The sequence below is a fragment of the Vanessa cardui genome, chromosome 2 (assembly GCF_905220365.1).
Source record: "Vanessa cardui chromosome 2, ilVanCard2.1, whole genome shotgun sequence".
Classification (NCBI taxonomy): Eukaryota; Metazoa; Arthropoda; class Insecta; order Lepidoptera; family Nymphalidae; genus Vanessa; species Vanessa cardui.
In genome coordinates, this window is record NC_061124.1 from 4,145,580 (window position 1) to 4,169,975 (window position 24,396).

The window sequence follows — 24,396 nt, forward strand, 5'->3', positions numbered from 1 at the left end:
TTAGATACATCTCCGGGATATTTAATATCCTATGAGATTTTGAGCGCCATTGTCACAGTTGCATCGCAGTAACAAGTTCAAACGTGTGTTGCGCCTTTAAAAGTTAATTTTACAGATTGGTTTTTGCCTATTTTGTAGTAAGTTATTTGTTGTTATTTGTAATTATTTATATGAAAATCGATGAACTATTTCAGTGATCTTTGATTTAAATTATATTTATGGTAATAATTATTTGTTTCATGGAAATGGATGATGTTTTATTCGCTTTTGTTTACGTTTGGACAAAATGTCATACGGTCAAAATATTCGTTTTCATTCCGAAATTGAGCATGAGTTAGTAGAACACATAAAGTATTTAAAAACACAACTTTTTGGTTTGATGCGTACATCATTCCAAGAGCTTGCCTTTGAACTAGCCGAAAAAAATGCATTCAATTACCCTTTCAAGAATGACTTAAAGGCTCTCTCGGGAGAAATAGAAAGTTGTTTACGATGTATTTCTTTTTTCCTTTTGGCTCATGCGTCATGTGCTGATGTCCCAAAGAAGACCACAAACAATTTATTTGTGATCTTTGAATTGTGATTCTTAAGAATTAGTATACCATTTTGGCCGTACTATACGGATAGCATGGTTTTTGTGATTAGTTACATTTTTCTTAATATACATTTTATTATAGTTTCTACTTAATTAAAATACTGTTTTACTGATAGTCAATAAAATAAAGATCATCAAAAACGATTGAGACTGATTATAATACTATTAAATAAATAAATATGATTAAAAAACAAAACACCATGTCATTTTGTCCGTATTTCCCCTATCTGTTTTAACCATTATAGCAGATCCATATTGTGTATTAAAGTTTTTTGATCAAATGTATATTACAATACCATCGACAGATGTAGCGTATGACATGCACAAATTACAAAAAATGCCATTATATACATCATGGTTTTATTAACGCGCCCGAGGGACATGCCAGTTATTTTTCACGTTTAAATTGTGTACTCAATTAAAAAGAATCATGTTTTTGTTAAATTTAACGTTAGTTTTTTATTCATATTGAAAAATGCGAACGATGAAAGCTGTTCATTGAAATATTTTATAGAAGTATGCAATAATTTTTTTTTTCAAACCGTTCCGCGGAAAATTTCTGTCACAGAAGCAAATGAAATTAATTGAAAATGCTCTCTACATTTTCTGTGTTGTTTAATATTGTGTTTAAACAATTATTACGCAATATCTTCTTCGGAGAATTAATAAAATTATCAATTTCATAAACAGTTCCGACGTCTTAGAGAATTTATTTGAAGGTACTTTTTCTCATTGTTTTTTTTTTGTTTGTTATAAAGCGCTGTTTAAATTTTAGGGAGATTGTTTTAATAAGATTTTAATGAACATATTGATTAATAATTTATAATTGCTTAAAATGGTATTCAATTTGAAACAGTAGTACCTACCTATTAGTATTCTTATAATGAAAAAATATTATAAAATGTACACTATTATTTATTTTTCTCCTACTATCTATTTCATTACTACAACGGATTTACTTCTAACCACGTAACACGATATATATGTATGTTTATAACCTCATGATAATATTATTAATTTATATTAATTTAGCTTAAAAGTACCTCTTGCTACGAAAACTACATAAAAGCATTACGCTTCTAAATATAAAATCAAAATCAAAGTATACTTTATTCAAGTGGGCTTTTATAAGCACTTTTGAATCGTCATTTAACAATTTAGTGAAGCTACCACCGGTTCGGAAAGTAGATTCTACCGAGAAGAACCGGCAAGAAACTCAGTAGTTACTCTTTTTCAACATTTAAAAAAATACAGTCATGTTAGTTAATTTTTAAGTTAATACAATTATTAAATTAATATATCCTGCCTGGAAGTCAACAGGTATTAATTCCACGCTTTTTTATCATCTACAAAATCTTGTATCGAATAATACGCCTTTTTCACCAATGTATTTTTTATAAACGATTTGAATTTACGAGACGGCAAAGTTAAAAATGTCTGTGGAATTTTATTATAGAAATGGATACCTTGCCCCAATAAAGATTTATTGACTTTGCGGAGTTGGAAACTTGGCGTAATAAGCTTATCCTTACTTCTAGTGCATATACAATGATTATCACTGATTTTATCAAAGTTATCAATGTTACTGTGAATATACATGATATTGTTGTAAATATATTGCGACGCAACAGTGAGTATTCCTACTCTGTTAAAAACATCCCGAAGAGAGTCTCTAGCTCCAAGATTATAAATAAACCGAATTGCTCTCTTTTGTAAAATAAAGACAGATTCAATGTCTGCAGCGTAATATGCCATATGACATAATACTGTGAAAATAACCAAAATAAACTAAACGAGCGGTATCAATATCAGTTACTTGTCTAACTTTTCTAACAGCGTATGCTGCGGAGCTGAGTCTCCCTGTTAGGGACGACAAATGGGGACTCCACTGAAGTCTGGAATCCAATTCTATTCCCAAGAACACGGTAGTATCGGCTACATCAAGCGGGCCACCGCTTAAAGATATATTATAATTTTGCTTCCTAACATTGGGTAGGCTAAAAACTACACATTTTGTTTTTTGAGTATTCAAAACCAAATTATTTACATTAAACCAATCTTGTATCTGTGATAAGGCACCGTTCACATCGTCATAGTCAGTTTTTTTCCTGTCAACCTTAAAAATCAGTGAAGTATCGTCAACAAACAATACTTTATCACAAATACCTTTAACAAAGAAAGGAAGGTCATTCATATATACTAGGAATAGAAAGGCACCCAAAATTGAACCTTGTGGAATACCCATTTTTAGCGTAGATCCAGTAGACTTTATTCCATTAATGAAAACTTGCTGGATTCTTTGACTTAAGTATGAAGCAATGAGATCAAGAGCCCTACCTTTAACGCCGTAATATTTGAGCTTGTAAAGAAGCGTCTCGTGTTCTACACAATCAAATGCTTTAGATAAATCACAGAATACTCCAATAGCATTCTGTGATTTCTCCCAAGCATCGTAAATATGCTTAAGAAGCGCAATTCCCGCATCAGTTGTTGATCGACCTCTTGTAAAACCAAATTGCTCACTATGAAAAATTTTATTTGTACCAAAGTGGATAAGAAGTTGATTTAAAATATTTTTTTCGAAAATTTTACTTAAAGATGGGAGTATTGAAATAGGCCTGTAATTACTGGGATCGCTTCTATTTCCATTCTTAAAAAGTGGTAAGACTTTACTACATTTTAACAAGTCAGGAAATGAACCCGTGTCCAAACTCTTGTTAAAAATTACTGCTATATACGGAGCAATATCGTGTATGATGTTATTTATGAATTTTACTGAAATGCCCCATACGTCGTTAGTTTTTTTAATATTGAGTGTTTTAAATACTTTTATAACATCTATTGCAGAAACTGTTTCAAAAGAAAAATCAATAACGCATTTAGAAACATGTTTATTTAATAATCTAGCTGCATCTAATGTAGATGATTTTAAATGAGATGTTATTTTATTAGGTATGTTATCAAAAAATATTTCAAATAAATTTGCAACTTCCAAATCAGAATTTGTGTATTTACTGCCTGTGTTTAATTTGATAGGTATACTTTCCTTTTTAGGTTTTCCACTAACACTTCCAATAATGTCCCAAGTGGCCTTTATTCTATTATCGGAAGTCAAAATTTTGTTCTTTATGTATAAATACTTAGCATAAATACATACTGTTTTAAATATTTTGGAATATTTATTGACATATCCTAGAAAGGCTTCGTTTTGATTCCACTGCTTCATACCATATAGGTAATATAATTTATTTCTACTTTAATATATACCAATAGTAGCCCAGTCACTAAACTTCAATTTTGTATTATTATAAAATGATTTCATTTTGAATATTTTATTAAATTCTATTAATATTAATTCAAAAAATGAATTATAAAGTTCATTTGGATCTTGTGTCGTTAGATCTAAATAAGCTAATTTACACGCTACCATATCTTTAAAACAGTTTACTTTATGAGCCGTTATTGGCCTGTACATTATTTTTTTTGAATGAATAATTTCTTTGTGTTCTAAAGAAAACTTCTGACCACAGTGATCAGAAGTTAAATTATTTATAATTGGAAATTCATATATTTCACAGTCACAAAACACATTGTCAATACACGTAGAAGTATCGTTGGTTATTCGTGTTGGTTCATTAACTCGGTGCGTTAAATTAAATGACCTAAACAATGTGACTAATCGAACACTCAGCGAAGTAGCTTTTAATAAGTCTACGTTAAAGTCGCCACATACAATTATATATTTATTACTTTCGCTTATCTTTTTAAGAACATCCTCCATAGTGGTCTCAAATAAGCAAAAATCTCCCGATGGGGGCCGGTACACGCATACTATAATGTACTGCGGAAATTCCACGCAGGATAATTCGATAGTACGTTCGACAGAGAGAGCCACAATATCTTTTCGAGATTTACAAATGATATCATTCCGTACTAATATTAATGAGCCACCGCGAATAGCATTCCCTCTTACGAATGTACTTGACAATTTAAAGTTTGAGATATTAAATATGTCAAAACTTTTAATCCAATGCTCTGTGAAACAAAATACATGAGTTTTGTAATTTTCTGAAAATAATTCTATTTCATGATCTTTGCCACCTATGCCCTGTATATTTTGATGTATAATATTTAAGTAAGAGGGCATAGGTTTTGTCATTTTATTCAGTTTAAACTTTGAATTTTAAGATCCTTACTTTTGTCAGTGTTAATGTAAATTAGGTTATTATTTTTATTATATATATGATCCTTGGTAACATTACACATAAAATAATTATTAATATTGTAAGCAATTAGGTTACCAAGCTGTATTCTGGATTTAATTGGTAAATACATAGTACCCTCTGTTAACTTAAACCTATAAATGAATATATTTTACTATATCTATTACTATATCTAGTATCTTCATATACAAGCACTAAAATAATGGAAATTAAACTATTTATTACAATAGACTTACTTCATCTTTTTCACCAAGTGAATTGCCGTTTTCGAGGCGATAGCGACGCACAATCGTATCCGCTGTACCGCCTCCCTCCACCGACGCGGACAACTGCAAAAAAAACCATATTACACTATATACCGAGTTAGATTAAAAAACACTATGATTAGACTTCGGGCTAAGACAGCTGATTTAAGGACGGTATACTTTTAATCTCGTTTGTCGACTAAGATTGCATAAACATCGTGATTTCTCTCTATCGCATTGCACAAAGAAGTCTTTAAGAACTTTTTGTTCCGACTTTTCTTTGGTTCCTTTGCTTGTGCCGTCTGGAAATGAGCAGTTCTATCATTACTTACTTTGAAGTCGTTGCTTTTCAGCGAATTTACAACAGCAGAAAGTGAGCTTAATCAATTAATTAACTTACTTATATGGACATTTGTAAATTTAAAACAGTTTATTATTATTAATTATATAATATTAATATTATAATTATAAGTAATCTATAAAGAACTTTTAATCATCTTTGATACAAGAAATAATCGAGACGAACTAACTAAATAATAATAAATTATGTAAATGAAATGACTAAGTTGCCAGATTAGTAATTTAAATAGTAAAAATGGCTGGATTATATTGCATTAAAAAGAGAAAAGTAAAAGGTCGGCAGAATAGTAGAGCGGACTCTTCGGAGTTAATCCAAGATAAATCCGCGATATTATGAGGGTGAAGTCTCGTGGCAATGGGTACTCACACGAAAACTATCTTTACTAGTTTTAATTGGAAACAATACAGATCTTATAAAAATAAAATCAAAACATTTCATTTTAATAAAAAAGTACATGTATGATAATATTTGTTTAAAAGTATAAAGATAAATTCTTATAACTAATAAATACACGAACGATCAATAAAACTTCCTTTGGATATATATCATAAAAAATATTATAATATCATGACATGACATGACAGCCACGTAATATGTATTTTCGGGTTATTGAGATTACATGAATTTTCAACTTAAGTTGTGCTTGTCAAAAATAAAGTTGTTACCAGATCTCATTTCCTGAACTGAAATTCAATTTGCCTCCGTAATATTGGTGAAATGTTTTATTTCCTCAGGAAATACTCTTTACAGATTAAATTGTGTACCATGTTTATTTTATATGTAACCTAACCTAACGTAACGTACTGTACAAATATATTTTTTGGTAGTAAATTAAACTACGTTCAGATTCAAAAACTTTTAGGTATAAAATGAATAAATAAAAGATATGGAAAATAGCGTTTTATCATATTTGTATATTGAATGTAATCCATTTTATTGATTGGATGTCGTAGCGACGTTACGTCGTTTATCCGAATAAAGGGCTTAGAAAAATAATAAAATCACTGAAATTAAATATTTTTATGAATAATTCCGAATAAAATATTCGTCGTAAATTCACATTAAATATTTACTAAATTTCTGAGAGTCGTTATCCTCATATAATAAAAAAGATCTAATGCGAGTCGAGCAAGAAAGCACTTAGGGTTCTGAATAATGTTGATAAAGTGCGAGTAACTGTAGATAAAATAGACGAGGAAACAGCTTAGTAATTAATTCTTTTTTTAGTTTAAAGTCGTTGATTTATTTCGTTTATACACTGATATTACTATGTATTCCGTTTTTCGATATCAATGAAAGCATCTTTGTATCTAATATGAGCGAAAGAAATCGAAATATCGGGGTATGGACTTCGAGAAAATCCTTTTAGTTCGCGGGAAATGGCTCCAGCATAGGTTTGTAAATAACAAAGGGACATATTTTTTTATCAATGTTAAGAAATAGAAAAAAAATTACAAGTATTTTAGGGTTTAATACACATTCAAAGATCGATTATAAATTCGTTCGTGTTATTTCATATTCTAGTAAATATCATGGTTTGAGAACAGCTTATCATTGGAGCAAAAAGGTAATATATGAACTAAATTATTTTGAGCTGTCCCTATGTGTGGTAATGTGACAGTAAAGGGGTTGTAAGCATCCCCATGTTGGGCAGTGTTAGTTCGAAGCTTGTTGCTTTTTTGTTTCACCCGTTATATTAACCGGGCAACACCAGCTTCGATAATAAATGAAAATCACATAATATGTAATAGTATTTTATATTTTGTTTTATTGCTTAAAACGTGGTCCGGGTACTGTTTTCTATCTCTTATTTAGGTAAGTAATTTTACGTAGTTTTTTTGGAGATATGAAAAAAACGTTCAACGTGAGTGACAACTGAAATAATTTCCGGCTGTGTCACAAAGATAAAAAAATATGTTTCTAACTAGTTTATATATATGATCTATGTCAAACATATAATTTCATATATCTAGAATGAATATTGAGATATCATAATATGTAAATTTTCGTTTATGAATATAATTAGAATGACACATCGCAAACAAAAGAAAAAAATAATTGAACGAAAAACTAAAGAGAAAAACGAAACAGGAACCACAAAAACTCGTAATTTTTAATTAAAGAAAAAACTTAAATCACGGAACCATAAATGCATCGGAAAACTAAAATATTTTTAATGATCGTGGGATTGTGGAGTGAGAAAAGCTAACAGCGAGGTTAAAAACGTAGACATGGTCGTGGATGAAACTGTAAGTCTAGCCATTGTAAGTACCAGTCTAAAATCTCCAAGATGCCTCGACATAAGTAGGTCAAGTTAGACTGAGGATGATGACCTACAATCGAATGACAGTCTCGTAATAGTATGACACGGCTTAATAGTTAACTTCAAAATGGTATCGCACACTAGAGATCTTTATTACAGCAGTTCCTTAAGTCATTAAGCTGCAAAATTAATGTTCAACCAGAAGATTTCGTCGTTTAATGCTTTATTATAGACAGCGATATTAAAATCCGTTACGCAGCCAAAAGATTGATATTAAGTTCACATAAGCGGATCTTTATGAGTATTAGCAGTATCCAATAACGCATATATGTTATTAAAGTATGATTATTAAAGTGTTTGCAAATAATAGTTGCTAATTTTTTATGAAGTAAGTTTTTAAATGGTATAGATTGGACCTGGTAAGTGGAATTGTATATGGGTTCTGGAATATCGATTTTAACAAAAAATACGTAATTCCATCAGTTGAAAATGTCTTTGTGTGTCTCTTAAAAATCGGGATGGGCTATTCAAAACAAGGGCAAAAAGTATTTTACTTATCGAAATTTGTGACAGACAATTGCCTTAATATTTCTAAGACCCCGTGAGTAACTTTATTTAGTTTTTATTAAAAGTAAACAAACAATATTGAATAACTTAATTACTCCTTTACAAAATTTCATGATAATCGGTCTATACGTTCATAAAAATCCATTAATAATATAAGTGCTTTTCGTAATAAATAATAAATATTTTGCTATTTATTAAAAAATAAATATGTATTGTAATTGTGTATATTGTATGATTTTTAAGTTAATAATTAACAGATATTTTAATGTAATGTTTCTAAATAATCTGTGTACTTTCGGTAGAAATAAACTGTACTCCAATAACTGGAATTCAAACTCATCTCATTTTAACGTTCAGATTGAATTTTCACTTCCATAAATCAGAAACAGATCCAAACTGCTCATTAACCTAATTTCCGCTGGGAAATGAGGATTAGGAAATAGTGAATTGCTAAGTAGAAAAAAATAAAAGAAACACTTTCGTCGAAACACAATCAACCGAAAGCCTTTAAATTATTAACTTTGATTATATTAGAGAATAGATAAATAACAATAATCTTGATTATAATGATAAATAAAAATAATGATTGTTCAAATATTTACAAGATTTATGATGACTTTTTATTAATTATAAAGAACGAAATATTATATATGAATAATATTATTCTCGTTTTTGTGACTTAAAAGTCTATTATATTTCAATCTAATTGAAATGTGAGAGAATATATTTAATGAGCTTAGTTTATGATTTATGAACTATGTTTAGATAGTAAGTAATACACAAATAAATAATCATAATCGACTTTAATTATAACGGTACAACAAACATATTACTGAAATAAATATTATTAAATTCTCGTTAATTAATGGAATTTATAATATCTATCACGATTCACTAAAACAGAATATATACATTACTATGCACGCATCGTTAACATTTAGGGTAGCAATTAATTATGTAGATTTAATTTAAATATTGTTCATTGATTTATAATTTTATAGCAGTAATATCTATGTGTATGTGTGAGTGTGTGTGTGTATGAACACATAAAAATAAACGTAACTGTTGTATATGTAACTAACTCTTTCTACTGTAGGAGTGATTTCCCGAAAAGGGACGGCAATGTGTGATAGGAAACTGATGATATATTTTGACCAATGAGCTTTCGGCGATAGCTGGATTTGACTGTCATATGGTAGCAACTCACTTGTCGATTGAAAATCTTGTTAACGTTGATTCAAAATCAAAATCAAAATCAAAATAAACTTTATTCAAGTAGGCTTTTATAAGCACTTTTGAATCGTCATTTTACAATTAAGTGAAGCTACCACCGGTTCGGAAAGTAGATTCTACCGAGAAGAACCGGCAAGAAACTCAGTAGTTACTCTTTTTTAACATTTAAAAAATACAGCGTCATGTTAATTAAATACAATTATTTCAATTAATGTATCCTGCTTGGAAGTCAACAGGTATTAACTCCACGCTTTTTTATCATCTACAAAATCTTGTATCGAATAGTATGCTTTTTCTACCAATGTATTTTTAACAAACGATTTGAATTTACTAAACGGCAAAGTTAAAAATTTCTGCGGAATTTTATTATAGAAACGGATACCTTGCCCCAAGAAGGATCCATTGACTTTGCGGAGTCGGAAACTTGGCGTTATAAGTTTATCCTTACTTCTAGTGCATATACAATGATTATCACTGATTTTATCAAAGTGATCAATGTTACTGTGAATATACATGATATTGTTGTAAATATATTGCGACGCAACAGTTAGTATTCCTACTCTGTTAAAAACATCCCGAAGAGAGTCTCTAGCTCCAAGATTATAAATAAACCGAATTGCTCTCTTTTGTAAAATAAAGACAGATTCAATATCTGCAGCGTTACCCCAAAGTAATATGCCATATGACATAATACTGTAAAAATAACCAAAATAAACTAAACGAGCGGTATCAATATCAGTTAGTTGTCTAACTTTTCTAACCGCGTATGTTGCGGAGCTGAGTCTTCCTGTTAGGGATGATAAATGAGAAGTCCACTGAAGTCTGGAATCCAATTCTATTCCTAAAAACACCGTAGTATCAGCTACTTCAAGACGGTCACCATTTAAAGATATATTATAATTTTGCTTGCTAACATTAGGTAGGGTAAAAACTACACATTTTGTTTTTTGAGCATTCAAAACTAAATTATTTACCGTAAACCAATTGTGTATCTGTGATAATGCACAGTTCACATCGTCATAGTCATTTTTTTTCCTGTCAACCTTAAAAATCAGCGAAGTATCGTCAGCAAACAACACTATATCACAAATACCCTTAACATAGAAAGGAAGATCATTTATATATACTAGGAATAGAAAGGGACCCAGAATTGAACCTTGTGGAACTCCCATTTTTAACGTTGATCCAGAAGACTTTATTCCATTAATGAAAACTTGCTGGATTCTTTGACTTAAATATGAAGCGATGAGATCAAGAGCTTTACCTTTAACACCGTAATATTTGAGCTTATAAAGAAGCGTTTCGTGTTCTACACAATCGAATGCTTTAGATAAATCACAGAATACTCCAATAGCGTTCTGTGATTTCTCCCAAGCATCGTAAATATGTTTGAGAAGCGCAATTCCCGCATCAGTTGTCGAGCGACCTCTTCTAAAACCGAATTGCTCACCATGAAAAATAGCATTTGTACCGAAATGGACGAGAAGTTGATTTAAAATAATTTTTTCGAAGATTTTACTTAAGGATGGGAGTATTGAAATAGGCCTGTAATTACCGGGATCGCTTCTGTTTCCAGTTTTAAAAAGTGGTAAAACTTTACTACATTTTAACAAGTTAGGAAATGAACCCGTGTCCAAACTCTTGTTAAAAATTACTGCTATATACGGAGCAATATCGTATATGATGTTATTAAAAAATTTTACCGAAATGCCCCATATGTCGTTAGTTTTTTTAATATTTACAGTTTTAAATACTTTTATGACATCTATTGCAGAAACCGTTTCAAATGAAAAATCAATAACGCATTTAGAAACACTATTATTTAATAACCTAGCTGCATTTGATGTAGATGATTTTAAATGAAATGTTATTTTATGGGGTACTTTATCAAAAAATGATTCAAATAAATTAGCAACCTCTAATTCAGAACTCGTGTATCTACTACCTGTGTTCAATTCTATTGGTATCATTTCCTTTTTGGGTTTTCCACTAACACTACTAATAACATCCCATGTGGCTTTAATTCTATTATCAGAATTCAGGATTTTTTTCTTTAAATATAAGGACTTAGCAGAAATGCATACTGTTTTAAAAATTTTGGAATATTTAATGACGTATTCTAAAAAGGCTACGCTTCGATTCCACCGCCTCATATCATATAAGTCGTATAATTTATTTCTACTTTTATAAATACCAACAGTAGCCCAGTCACTAAACTTTAATTTTGTGTTACTATAACATGATTTCATTTTAAATATATTGTTGACAGTTTACATATATTGTTATTGACAGGGTTAGATTAAAAGTTTTAGACGTTGTTTTTGTTAAAAAATAAATCTTCAAGTTATCACAAATCTGTCAAATCAAATCTAAGCCATAATAGGATCCACTTAGTTTCACATAAAAAATATAAAGAGATGTATCTAAAAAAAAATTTAATTTACAATGAGGCGGTCTTGAAAAATAAAATCGATCGTGGAAAAACGTAAAGCCAATCGTACAATTTGTAAGTTTATAGCTGTGGGTAACAGTTTCTCTACCCTAGTTTGGAAAGTTAGAAACAAGTAAACTCTGATGGTTAAAGATTAAAAGACCGTATACAAGGCCAGTTGGAAAGAACATCATTTATTATTTATTGCTGCAAGGAGCAAAACCTTCAGTACAAACTTTTTTTATTAGCTTTTATTTATAAAAACAAACTAGTAACTTCCTTTAAGCTTGCATAGGAGAGAGAGAGAACGTTTTAAGCAATTGTTTAAGCATAATTAATAAAATGTAATTAATTTAGTAAAAAATCTTATTACTCATTGAAAAAATACTTTTTGCTTAAGGATGCTTGGATTTTATTATAATGGTAATGCTAGTCTCATTGTATAAGAGAACCTAAGCGGAACTAATTTTTTTAGTTGGATCCTACAAGGGTGGCAGAGTTCAAACATTGTAGATATAAAAACGAGATATTGTGTAAAATACATTGTATTAAATAACGACGTACTATCTAGCAGGTACAAGATTTGTATTAGGATTTAAATTAAAAACATTTGGTCGCCTATATTATTAAGAATTTCGTTCAGTGTCTGTGACAGCGCAAATTGTACGTTTTACATAAAGACGTTATAGTGGATCTTTTTTTTAAACTGTCAGGCAGACGTACAAATGCTTGATTATAATTGGTCACCACTTAGTAAGTATAAAACGAGGTAAAAACAAAATTATATTAAAAAAATATCATTCGGTTTCGGTTACGGATACATACATTTTGTAATTCGAAAATTTGACAGTTTCGGTTATGGTTATGAACCTACATAACATCCCAGCTTGATGTTACTTGGAAATTAATCTTAATGACACTTGACCGGGTTACAAATCGCACCTCCATTTAACTTTTATTAGATTTCGTTTATCTTGAATTCTTAGAAAGACGTAAAACATCAATAAGAAAGATTTATTTCAAGCGTAGAATAAAACATTAAAATTAATTTTCAACATTACAAGTAAAGTTATTAATTCCAGGAAGATGTTGTTTATGAATAAATCAACATCTGAGTTTTATCAAGTCTATTAAACAGGACGTTTCTATGGAAAAGAAAAAAATGACAGAAGTCCATAAATCTAGTTTAAGGTCAATTAACCTATATTTTAATATGAGTATCGCACTTGCCACTCTAACCCGTGATTGATTGTCAACACATTAATGTCTACGTGTGTCGGCCCACAGAATTGTGGTGTTCCATTGTTGTCAGCCGAGGTGTGTCCTCTCCGTTGATTGATATATTCGCTAATGAAGCAATTAGTATACTCTCTGTCTTCACGCCTTGTTTAACATGACACATGCACGAATGATTAATTTAAATTTGGACGGAAAAGTTGATGTTCAAAGTATCCAAAAAGGAAAGTGCCTATTTCTTAGAAAACAACAATGTATAAGATAGAATTATATAAACTTTAAAAAAAAAAGGAAATTTATGTTAGTGTTTCGAAGAAAATAATATTAAAATTTAAAATTATTTTTAATTATAAACATCATCTTTAATTTGGCTAAACATAATAGGATGTTATGTATTGTTAATATAGAAATAAATAATTTATTAAAAATTGACACCTAACATACATACGTAACTGACATTTAAATTTTTATTGTAAAGGTCAGGAGCTTTTTTATATGATTGTTTGTCTTTAAATTGAATTTAGAATTATCTGGCAGGTCAGTATATATATTTGATATTCTTAAGGCAACTTCAGGAAAAAGAAAAATGAGCAAAGAAATTTAAAAAAGTTCGGAAAAATGTTCACAAGCTAAGCATTTAAACACGAGAAACTTGATAAATTGAGTAATTTAAGCTTACCGATAATATCCACCACAATATATTACTCTTACTCGACTCTTTCGACATTTAAAAACTTTTCCCAGTCTGTAAAGTGCTACTTGAAAATAGCATCGAGAACCCGAGGCAGTATCACCATTGTATGCTATCCGAACAGTCGCAAGATTTGCAATTTAAACAAGTTCTAGAACGAACGAAACGAATAATTTACTTAATTGAATTTCTAAATTTTTAATTTCCAATTAGCTACTTACTAATTATGATCAAACTTAAGATTTTGTAAAGTATATTAATTTACTGGTGACTTAATTATATTAGACTGTGAAATATAATTAAATAGCATGGTAACAAGTACTCCTGTACATTAAAACTAAATATAAAATATACATAAATGCCTTTAAAACTGTTTAATCTTTAGATAAAAACGAATAATACAAACACACACACACATAAAACAGATATATTTTTAGTAACAAGCCATTTGATGTTTTAAAGATGTACTCCTATTCATTTATGTAACTGAGAAATAAAAGAGTCCCTAAGATACTCCTTTGAGGTACACTAGATTGTAATTTTGTATTCTCATACACAATTACGCTCTTTTTCCATAGTGTTTTATTACTACGTGATTAATTCGTGAATTCCATATACGATCATTATTTTAAATTATTATACTATCTTAGGTTACTTTTATTATATTTGTTTGGCAAAACGGGGCAGTGTGTTTTATAACTACGTGGATTTTACTGAAGGTTTTACTGAGTTACTAAATAATTACTGGTAAATGACAAACGATTTAGAAACTTTACTGAATAGTATTAGTAGATGTTCATGTAGTATTTACAAATTAAGCATTTCGAATTGCAACGTGTATCTTCCGTGATATATATTAAATAGAAATTTAAAGGTAAATGATATAGACAAAAATATTATCAGCATCTATTCGCCTATGCCATGCTAATAGGTTATCCTTCCGCGTGTACCAAAATTCTTAGACACACTTAATATTTTAAATTGTCATCCTTGTTTATACAATTAAAACGATCATTCCACATATATTGCAATAGCGTTATGTTAAATAGTAGTTTATTTATTAAGTGTACATATACGTCATGGATTGTTACGTAGTAGGTTTAGAAATTTACAAATTCTAGACACAATGTATTCATGTATTTGTTCTAGTTTGGCGACGTTGGCTCGGACATTGTAACATTTAAACGTACCCGTGCCATAATACAGTCCATATCCGTCCTGAAACTGGAAACAAACTAAACTTATTTCATCATAATATTAGTTTTATTTCCAAAAACATAAATACTTCCACGTAGGAAGCATTACGTAAAATTCTATTATTTTGTCATTTTGTATGGGTATCACTAAACTGTCAGCGACATTTCATTTCATGATTTTCTATGAAATAATAAACCTCGTCTAGGTTTGTATAAAAGTATACTCCGACATTGTTCTCTACTGTAATATTCAGGAGATTACAATGATTCCTTTGTACGAGGAGTGGATGAAATCTTTTATACCGTATACGTAATGGAAAGTGACCTACTGCAAATATCATTATAAATTGTGAACCAACATTTGTATTATACTTAATTAATAAACGGAGATGAGATATATTATTAATAACGCTTTAGCTTAAAACGTTGTCCGTTGGGCTTATTCTCTAATATAAGAACTATTAGTAGGAACCCTCCTACTGATTCTCATTAAACCCGGATCATGAGTGTAGAGAAAATTAACAACAATGCTCTCTTTATGTATATAAAAGGTTGAATATGCAGTAGACGATGTAATGAATAATGGAAATTTCTGGCCCAAATACATACATCAAAGATTATACATTTAAATTATAAGAAGGCTGATCTTGGACAAGTATTACTTTGGAACAAATTAAGTACCGCCTCATTTTTTATTAATACAAACTCCTTGGTTTATTGGTGGTAAAAAATGTTAAAATTAGTTATTTGTGCAATTAAAAAGTATCACCAGAACAAATTTGATAGCAATGTAGATGAGTTAATATAACCCGAATAAACGAAAATAACCAAGTTATATAACTATTTATAAGAGCATATATCAATCTTTTTTAGCATATTAATAATGATATAATCAGTAAAGTTGGTCTTGGTGTTGAGTGTTTTTAATTATCTTGGTTTTTTTCATTATACGACACTGACTAAATTAATATCCGAGGCAGAATATTAATTGAAGTCCTTAAAAGTTTAGGATTCGATAAAAATTTTAATTATCACTCTTTACGAAGCTTACAGCTTCCAATAAGTCCATGATTGAGAACTCTTAATGAAATACTTCAGGAAGTATAATAAATTAGTCGTCAATGCATATTTTTTATTTTGCGATGATGTATTTTAAGTCCTGAACGTAAATCATGTTTATATAAACAAACCCATTGTAATTTATTTTTAGCATAGTTTGTGATTAGTTTGAATAAAAAAAAACTAAGAAAATGTATAAATAAATATTAAAATGTAGTTAAATTAAACTGTAACATAGTTTAGAGTTTAAGAAGCTGTAAAATAAAGTGTTTAAACGTCCCACAGCTGGGCTAAGGCTTCACCTCAATTTAAGAAGAACTTTAAAAAGCTTCTCACAATATGCCCGATTTTAATATAAGTGAGGTGTACAATCCACACATATAGATTTCCTCACGATGTCTTCCTTCATCGCCGAAAATGAGATAAATTATAAAGGCAAATTATGTATGACTTTTCTATGTTTTTTATAGTTTTTGTATGCGAAAATTTAATAGCTTGCAAGGCAAATAATGCCACCTAACAGTACGTAGCCATAGACATTGGCGTCATGTAAAAATATTCAGCATTTGTTATATCGCTAATGCGCCACCAACCTCGGGAGCTAAGACGTTATGTCCCTTGTCCCTTGTGCTTGTATTGTTAAACTAGTTAACTTACTCTTAAAAAAGATACACAACAATACCAAATTTTTCTGTTTGTCGATAGGTTACACAACCTAGACAGACAAAGCAGAAAGCCCTACTACCTCATAAATGCAGTGATGAATGCTTGTTTATAAATCAGGAGTCTTTGGATCTTCTGCTAATATTAGAAATTGTTTTGCGATGAAACAAATATATGATACTATTAGATATTACTATATTATAAAAATGTAAGTTATAGTATATACTTTTTTAAATATTATTCAAGTATTACTTAAAACACGTCAAATTGAACTAAGCGCATGTAGAATAATGTAAACCAAACTAAAATATTAGCATTTACGTAAAAACTTGTTTTACGTTGCAATACAAATAATTTCAATGGCATGCCATATAAATAATTTCCTTTCTATAGAAATATGGGCTGACGTTATTCATGGAAAAGGGAACGGCTTTGTGATATTCGAGCTATTGTGAAATAAAATGAAATGATTTATGATAATAATATTTATTTAATTACTCTAAAAGCCTATATATTCATTTAATATTATAAATGCAATAATTTGTGTCGATGAATGTTTGATACTGAATCACAGCGAAACGGCTGAACGGATCTGAATGAAATTTGGCACAGAGATTATAGTCTGAAATAATACTTAGGCACTTTCTATCACGTCATCATTTCTAAATCGGAATCTTGTTAGAAGAATATAACCGATGATTATGAGTTCAAACCCAAATACCACTGATTTTTTATCCGAAAGAAAACTTGAGAAAACCTGCATTTGGCGGATGAGAAACTCGCATTGAGGCAGTGTTGTGGAGTACAAAAGTTCCAAATCACCTCCTCAAAATAGGTCTTATCCCAACAGTGGGTTTGTAACTTTACTGTTAGTGAGACCCCAGCTGTTATTTTATTTTATTTTAAAGATGTTCATTAAAACGGGTATGCATATTATCTCATTACGATGACGGGAGTTTGAAATGTAATAACAAAACTACTTCTGAGAAGTACCCGATGGCTGATAAAATTAATGAAAAGATCTTTTCGTCGTGAGCACTCTATAATGAATTAAAATTTAATCAGACGAGTCCACGGGGATAAGTAGTCATTCCATAAGTTTCATTGTAATATTTAATACTCCTCGAGCTTGCACGGGTAAAATATGGATTTTACCCTTCGTTATTTTTTAACCAATGAGATATAAACATTCGTCAACCGACCTATTCACCCGTGCTCATACCCTATACAATACGCTTCGTGTATTTATTCACGCGTTTTATTTTCATATACTCGCTATTTTTCAAAAACTACTGGTTCGAATTGCAATTTTTCAAAGTTTATACGTAAACGTATAAACTTTTTTTTTACTTGGTGGTAGGGATTTGTGCAAGCCCGTCTGGGTAGGTACCACCCACTCATCAGTTATTCTACCGCCAAATAATAGTACTCATTATTGTTATGTTCCGGTTTGAAGAGTTAGTGAGCCAGTGTAACTACAGGCACAAGGGACGTAACATCTTAGTTCCCAAGGTTGGTGTAAGGAATAGTTAATATTTCTTACAGCGTCATTGTCTATGGGTGATGGTGACCACTTACAATCAGGTGGCCCATATGCTCGCCTGCCAACCTATACCATAAAAAAAAGTTCACCTAAACTAATGTTCTTATTATTTATATTCGATTCATACTAATCAAGTACAACTTTAGTTTAATAGTTGTATAGATATATGCGTTTTTTCTGTAGCCACTTAAGAGATTTACGAATCAATCTTAGATCATTTGGGTAGAGTTTGCGTTGACAGAATCCGGACGAACAAGTTTTTAACACAACAATTGTAATAAGACCTATATCTTAATTTATTAGGTAATTTGTGTATTCCAGTAAAAATATATTTTCTTATTTAATGAGATGAATAAAAGTGCTTATTCTATAATTGTTTTTAATTTTATTTTCACATTTTATACATTGATTAACCAAGAACAAATCTACGTTTTGACTAAGCTGAGCTACTGTAATTAACATGGCAAAGCTAGATTTTTGAAATGCTTGGTAAAAACTAAGCCAAAGTTAAAAATGAAATGTGAATTCGGAGGATTAGCTTAGCTTGCGTTATGTCGGATTGCTATGAACTGGCTTATTTGTGTAGTTAACGTAGAATAGTTTAGCTGAAACATCAATTTGCGAGACGTCTACAGTTACATAAGCTAAGCTCTTGATCGCCAGCCCGCCTTAAATGATTAATAATGACCCTTAAAACCTTGAGGGCTGTACCTAAAAAGTTACTGGTCATCAAGTATACCTACGGTTGTGATACACTTCTTATATAATTTTTCAGTTAATAATTGACCTCTTTATTCAACAGCATTATTTATCAGCATCATTATTTATTCAGGTTATATAAGCAGTTACACGAATATCCTTTGATATGCGTATATCATAATTATATTTAACGTAAAATCTCGAATAAGGCTATAAATTAAGAAAATTTTCACATCAAAATGTCTCTGGAATAAAATTGTATACAAAGCACGAATATGTCTTAACATTTACCTGTTCAACGGAGCCATACTGTCTGCGGGAGAACACGCCTCGCCTCGATATAAGCTCACTCGCTGACGAGCTGCGAAAGAAAAGAAAAGCAATTTATTAACTTTGTACCAACAAATCACTTTATGATTAAATATACATAGGTATATAGACTTTGTATAATGATAAAACTTAAAAGAATGTCCTAAGTGTTAAGTTTCAACAATAAGGTTGCTCAAATATAACCATTACAAAAAGCCTGATAAAAAATCGTTAGCAAATAATATAAATGTATATATATTAGATTTTTATGATTATTTATTAAGTTTATGTATTAGAAAGGTAAACGAGCAAATGTGTTATTTGATGGAGAAGTGAAAAACTTCTCCAAAAAAATGAGTGACGCATCTTATATCATCAATGTGCTAAAATGGGATTTAAGATTCTGATTGTATTAACACTGAGTATCTCGGTTGTAAGTTATGGGCAAGCCCTTTTGGGTAAAAACCCTTAGCCTCCTACATTTCATATGTAGCATATGAAGCCAAGAATCAATATTACTGTGTTCTGGTATAAAGGATAAATGAGTTGTGTACTACAAGCATAACCGATATAACAGCTAACTTAGATGCGTTAGTGATATTGTGGCAATTTTATTGATATAGGTGACTACTAAGCATCAGTTGGTCTATTTGTTAGTCTACCTGCCTATTTTAGAGTAAATAAACGTGTTATTCTTTAAAGTGACACACACTTAACTAAAGTATCAAAATTCGTCAAATATAAAAATTATGGAGAAAATAATAAAAATATCCTTGATGACTTTCAATAAAAATAATGCCTTTTAAGTTTATAAGTTTTATACTACACTGTCAAGTTAAGGCTCTTTCATTTGTCTAAATGAGGTAGATTAAGAATGTATAGGTTAATATTTAATTAAAACGTTTCTTTCTCCCTGTTTTGTTAAAATTGAAAGTCTATCAGTGTTGCCATTCTGTGTAACATAAAGTTCGCTTCACTAATTAAGATTTACAGATTGATTTAAATTAGTGGTTGCCTCGTTGTCCGTCGTAAAGCCACGGATGACCTTTTGTACACGTTTGCGTGCTTATTTATTTCGGGTGCCATTTATTTAACGAACCTTGATTACTTTGGGTTTTCGATAATGGCGGTTTTAAATTGAAGCTACACAGTCTGTTGTGATTTTTCCTTTGCTCGATGACGATGCCAGCAAAAAGTATAGTTTATATACTGTAAATGAAGTGGCGGAACAAGATCTAAAAATAATGTGTTTCACTCATTTTTTTTTCACATCACATACATTATTCTGATCCCAATGTAATTTTCTGGATATTCTATACTTTTTTAAATCTAGTTTTTCGGGGGTGAGGCGCGAGGCCCACACCGTCCACGCCTTACGCGACCACTGTCTAAATGATTCACATAATGATAACTCCTCTGGTTTATAAGGAGAGTGCAGAAGGAGCTTTTTCAATCACGTGGATTTGTTAGTGGATGTTCATAAAAAACGTGGAAAATTCTCACGAAGTTTACCTTCATCGACTAGCGTGATATCGTGTAATTATAAATATAAAATACGACATGCAGTTTTAGTGATGTTTGCCCGGGTTAGAACTCGCTATCTTCGCAAGTGGTAAAAGCCACTAGGTTAACTCCGCTCACACCAACAATTATAAAGAAGAAATTATAAAGAAAAAATTTTTCAAAAAAAAGAATCTCTTTCTGTCTTTATAAATGGATTTATTATATAATTTTACGGTTCTTACATTCGTTTTAAACATTTAAAAGCCAATCATGAGAATTCAGCAACTTTACTCCCTCACATTTTTATGTCTAAGAACCTCATAAAGGCCCCCAGTTAACATTTCAGGAAGGTAATGCAATCAAAATGTCTATTCATAAGCAAGGTTACGTAAATAAGGTCGTTTTATACTTATATAGCAACATTCTGGCGATTTAAGGGATGGCTGAAGCGTGTAATTTTTATTGAAGATTATTCTATAAATAAATGTGTTAAATATAGTGTGTTGGATTTTTTAATAGATTTTTCAAACAGAAATATTGACAGAAATTAAATTTATCGCGTTTTTTATTTAACATTTATGTGAGCCAAAATGCTGTGTAAATCTATAAATAAACTTCAAAATCCTAAATCTATTTAAACTAACATTTGAAGAACTTATTATTCTAAAAAAAATTACTTAAAAAAACCTACATTAATACTGAGTGCTACTAGATACCTACTGGTATCAATTATATTTATATCATAACAATTTCTTTATTAATAAAAAAGTTAGCATTGCTAGCAATATACAAGCGAGGAGACATGTTTTTGTAATACCAGTTCTGGAGTAGGTTTTATAGTATACAGTTTTACTAGCTGTGCCCGCGACTTCGGGCGCATTTGTATTTACCAACAAAATAAATCTTGTTGCCTAAGTTACTCCCTATTACAACAGCCATTTGCCAAAATCAGTTCAGCTGTTCCACAGAATGGCCGGAACAAACAGTTACACAGTCAAAAATGAAAAAATGTACATTTTGGTATGTGTAGCACATGCATACGCATTTAGCAAATAACGGTTATTTTAATATTACAAACAGACAGTTCAATTTTGTTATATGTATAGAAGATATAGATTACACAAGACGCTGCGCTTCGCTGTTTCATCCGTTTTAAATTTAGACTATTGACCTGTCAAGCGTGAACCTCATTTTCCTCTGTAGTATACATATATAAGTACCATAATAAGGCAGTGAACACGAAAAATGTTGTAATTTGATTTATCATTTTATAGTAATTATTGTGAGAGCTCATTACTTTACGGTAACTTGTTTTACTTGAATTAACTGCTTAATAAGATTAAAACCATGCGTGTCGTAGGTTCTATATATAAATACAGGCCATCGTTATATAAGTAAAAATAATTGTTTATATTGTCATGTTCACTAATTCGACTTACTAATTATTCAGGTAACGTTCATTCGATACTAAATAATAATATCATGATGAAATATCTGTTTTAATTACGGCGATTGTTAATTCAAAGATAACTTTTTAATAAATAAATCAGTGTTTAATTGAAAATATCAAATGTCGTTACCAGTAAGGGACTGTGATTTTTTCGTTTTAGTATGATTTAAGGGCCCTTAAAAAGGGTTTCGAGCGGAGCACTGCACGGAAGAGGCCGTAGATGAATTATATCAATACGAATCCGTAGGCCCTCCGATCCTTTCTAAAGACGACCATCACAGTGGTTTTAATGGATAAGAACAACACATAGCCCGGTTTACCAAAACGGGCCCGGTACCTTTCCTTAGGTTTTCACAGTGATAAAAGTGGTTTAAGGGTTGCTTTACTTGTAATAATATATAAATCAAAAAAGAATCAAAACAGATTTCAAAGTATTTATGTACTTGTCATTTTATACTCATTATTATCGTAAACTAAACAAAACTAAAAAAAAATATCATAAATGTTTGTTTTACAAGGATGTTTAAGTATACAAATTACAAAGAAGCGTAGCGACGTAATTGATCGATTTGATTTAGTAGAACCTTGAACCTGCGGTAAAAAATCGATACTTTTGATTGTATTGCTAACAGCCATGTAGGTATCACACATTGTAAGCAAACTATGCGCCTATACACGAACACGCGTAACCGAATCAGTGAATGATTGAATGTTAACAGTATAAATGGCTGAGAGCTTAGAAATTTATTACATAAGAACGAGAACGCCTTCGCGGAAATCCTTTGATTGGTCAAGTTTTGAGTCGTTAAAAATATATAAATGACATAAGTGTGGTTTATTATTATATATTTCTTATAAGCGTATTTTTAAAAAATCCATTAATATTAAAGTCCCCTGTGACCTTTTCGAGTGTGGCGCTTTTGAGATATCGTTCAATGCGGCCCTTAGTTGCCGGAGCTCTCGACACTACTCAATTCAATATGAACACCACTCGTCGTTTCTCGTCTGTAGGTAACTTTTTGTACGGTTCTCGATGTTTTACGTTTCATAGCTTAACAAATTTTTCATATGAACTTCGGATAAAATTTCGAATTTTGTTTTGACATACTTTATTCAGGTCAGGGCGGCTTCAACCGAGGGGAATGAATTATTCTTTCCGAAAATCGTAAAAACGCCTCAACATTTGGATATTTAATTTCAGTAGTAGCTAGTAGCAGCCTAAGTACCGATGTTAAAGTTAGGTCTGGATAATCATTTGTGTGTAAAAATTGTTAAAACTTTTTCTAGGTCTACCTGGATTTAGCTTATTCGCATATATATGTATATAAATTTATATTTTTCATAATCCATAAATAGTAGCATTCATAACATTAGTAAGCAAGCCCAAGCGGAAAGAAACTTAATGGAGTGCATCAAGATCTCTAACAGATTTCATGCTATTCCATTATGATTCTTGAGTAATAATATTATTTTTTAATTTTAAAACGCTGACTTTTATATTTATTTTGGTTTTATTTTGACATTCATATAAATCAGAACTATTAGAGTGAGTACTATTTTAATTGTCACCGTAAAATTCTAAATGTCGTTATTTTGGAACCTATTTTGCGTGATTAATTTCAAACGCTGATTCAAATAATTCGAACCTCATTGCAGAACTCAGAGAGATTGTTGTGATATGTGGCAGTAATCATTATATTTATCGGATATTCGTATCAAAACCGCGTCCCGGCAAAGTCGTTGACAGCGGTCAACTTTCTATAAGTGTAATACGAAGTGAAATCTCACAGAATTGCACTGCTTTCCTGTCATTTGGTTTACCTGAGGTGACATATGAGACGGAGACGCGAGAGACTATTATTATGATGTAGGACTATATTGATTTACGCGTATTTTATCAACCGACTTCCAAAAGGAGGAGGTTATCAATTCGTCTGTATTTTTTTTTTTTTTTTTTTTTTTTTTTTTTTATGTTTGTTACCTCATAACTTTTTACTGGGTGGACCGATTTTGATAATTTTTTTTTTGTTTGAAAGGTAGTGCTTCCCGTGGGGTCCCATTTTTTTATTTTTTTTTTCCGATGATGGTATCCATGTGAAAACGACATAAGTCTCAAATTTGCCTTATGT

At 30.6% G+C, this 24,396-nt stretch overlaps 1 protein-coding gene across 3 annotated transcripts in view; it reads right to left on the bottom strand.

Annotated features, from left to right (window-relative positions):
• LOC124536436 (GTPase-activating Rap/Ran-GAP domain-like protein 3) overlaps nucleotides 1-24,396 on the bottom strand; it is a 228,422-nt gene that overhangs the window by 26,635 nt on the left and 177,391 nt on the right. For all 3 annotated transcript variants that reach the window (XM_047112988.1, XM_047112996.1, XM_047112980.1), the window contains 2 exons: nucleotides 19,297-19,366; nucleotides 5,055-5,147 (listed from right to left, as the gene is read on the bottom strand). In XM_047112988.1, the coding sequence (XP_046968944.1) occupies nucleotides 5,055-5,147; nucleotides 19,297-19,366 (163 nt within the window). The remainder of the gene's footprint in view (nucleotides 1-5,054; nucleotides 5,148-19,296; nucleotides 19,367-24,396) is intronic.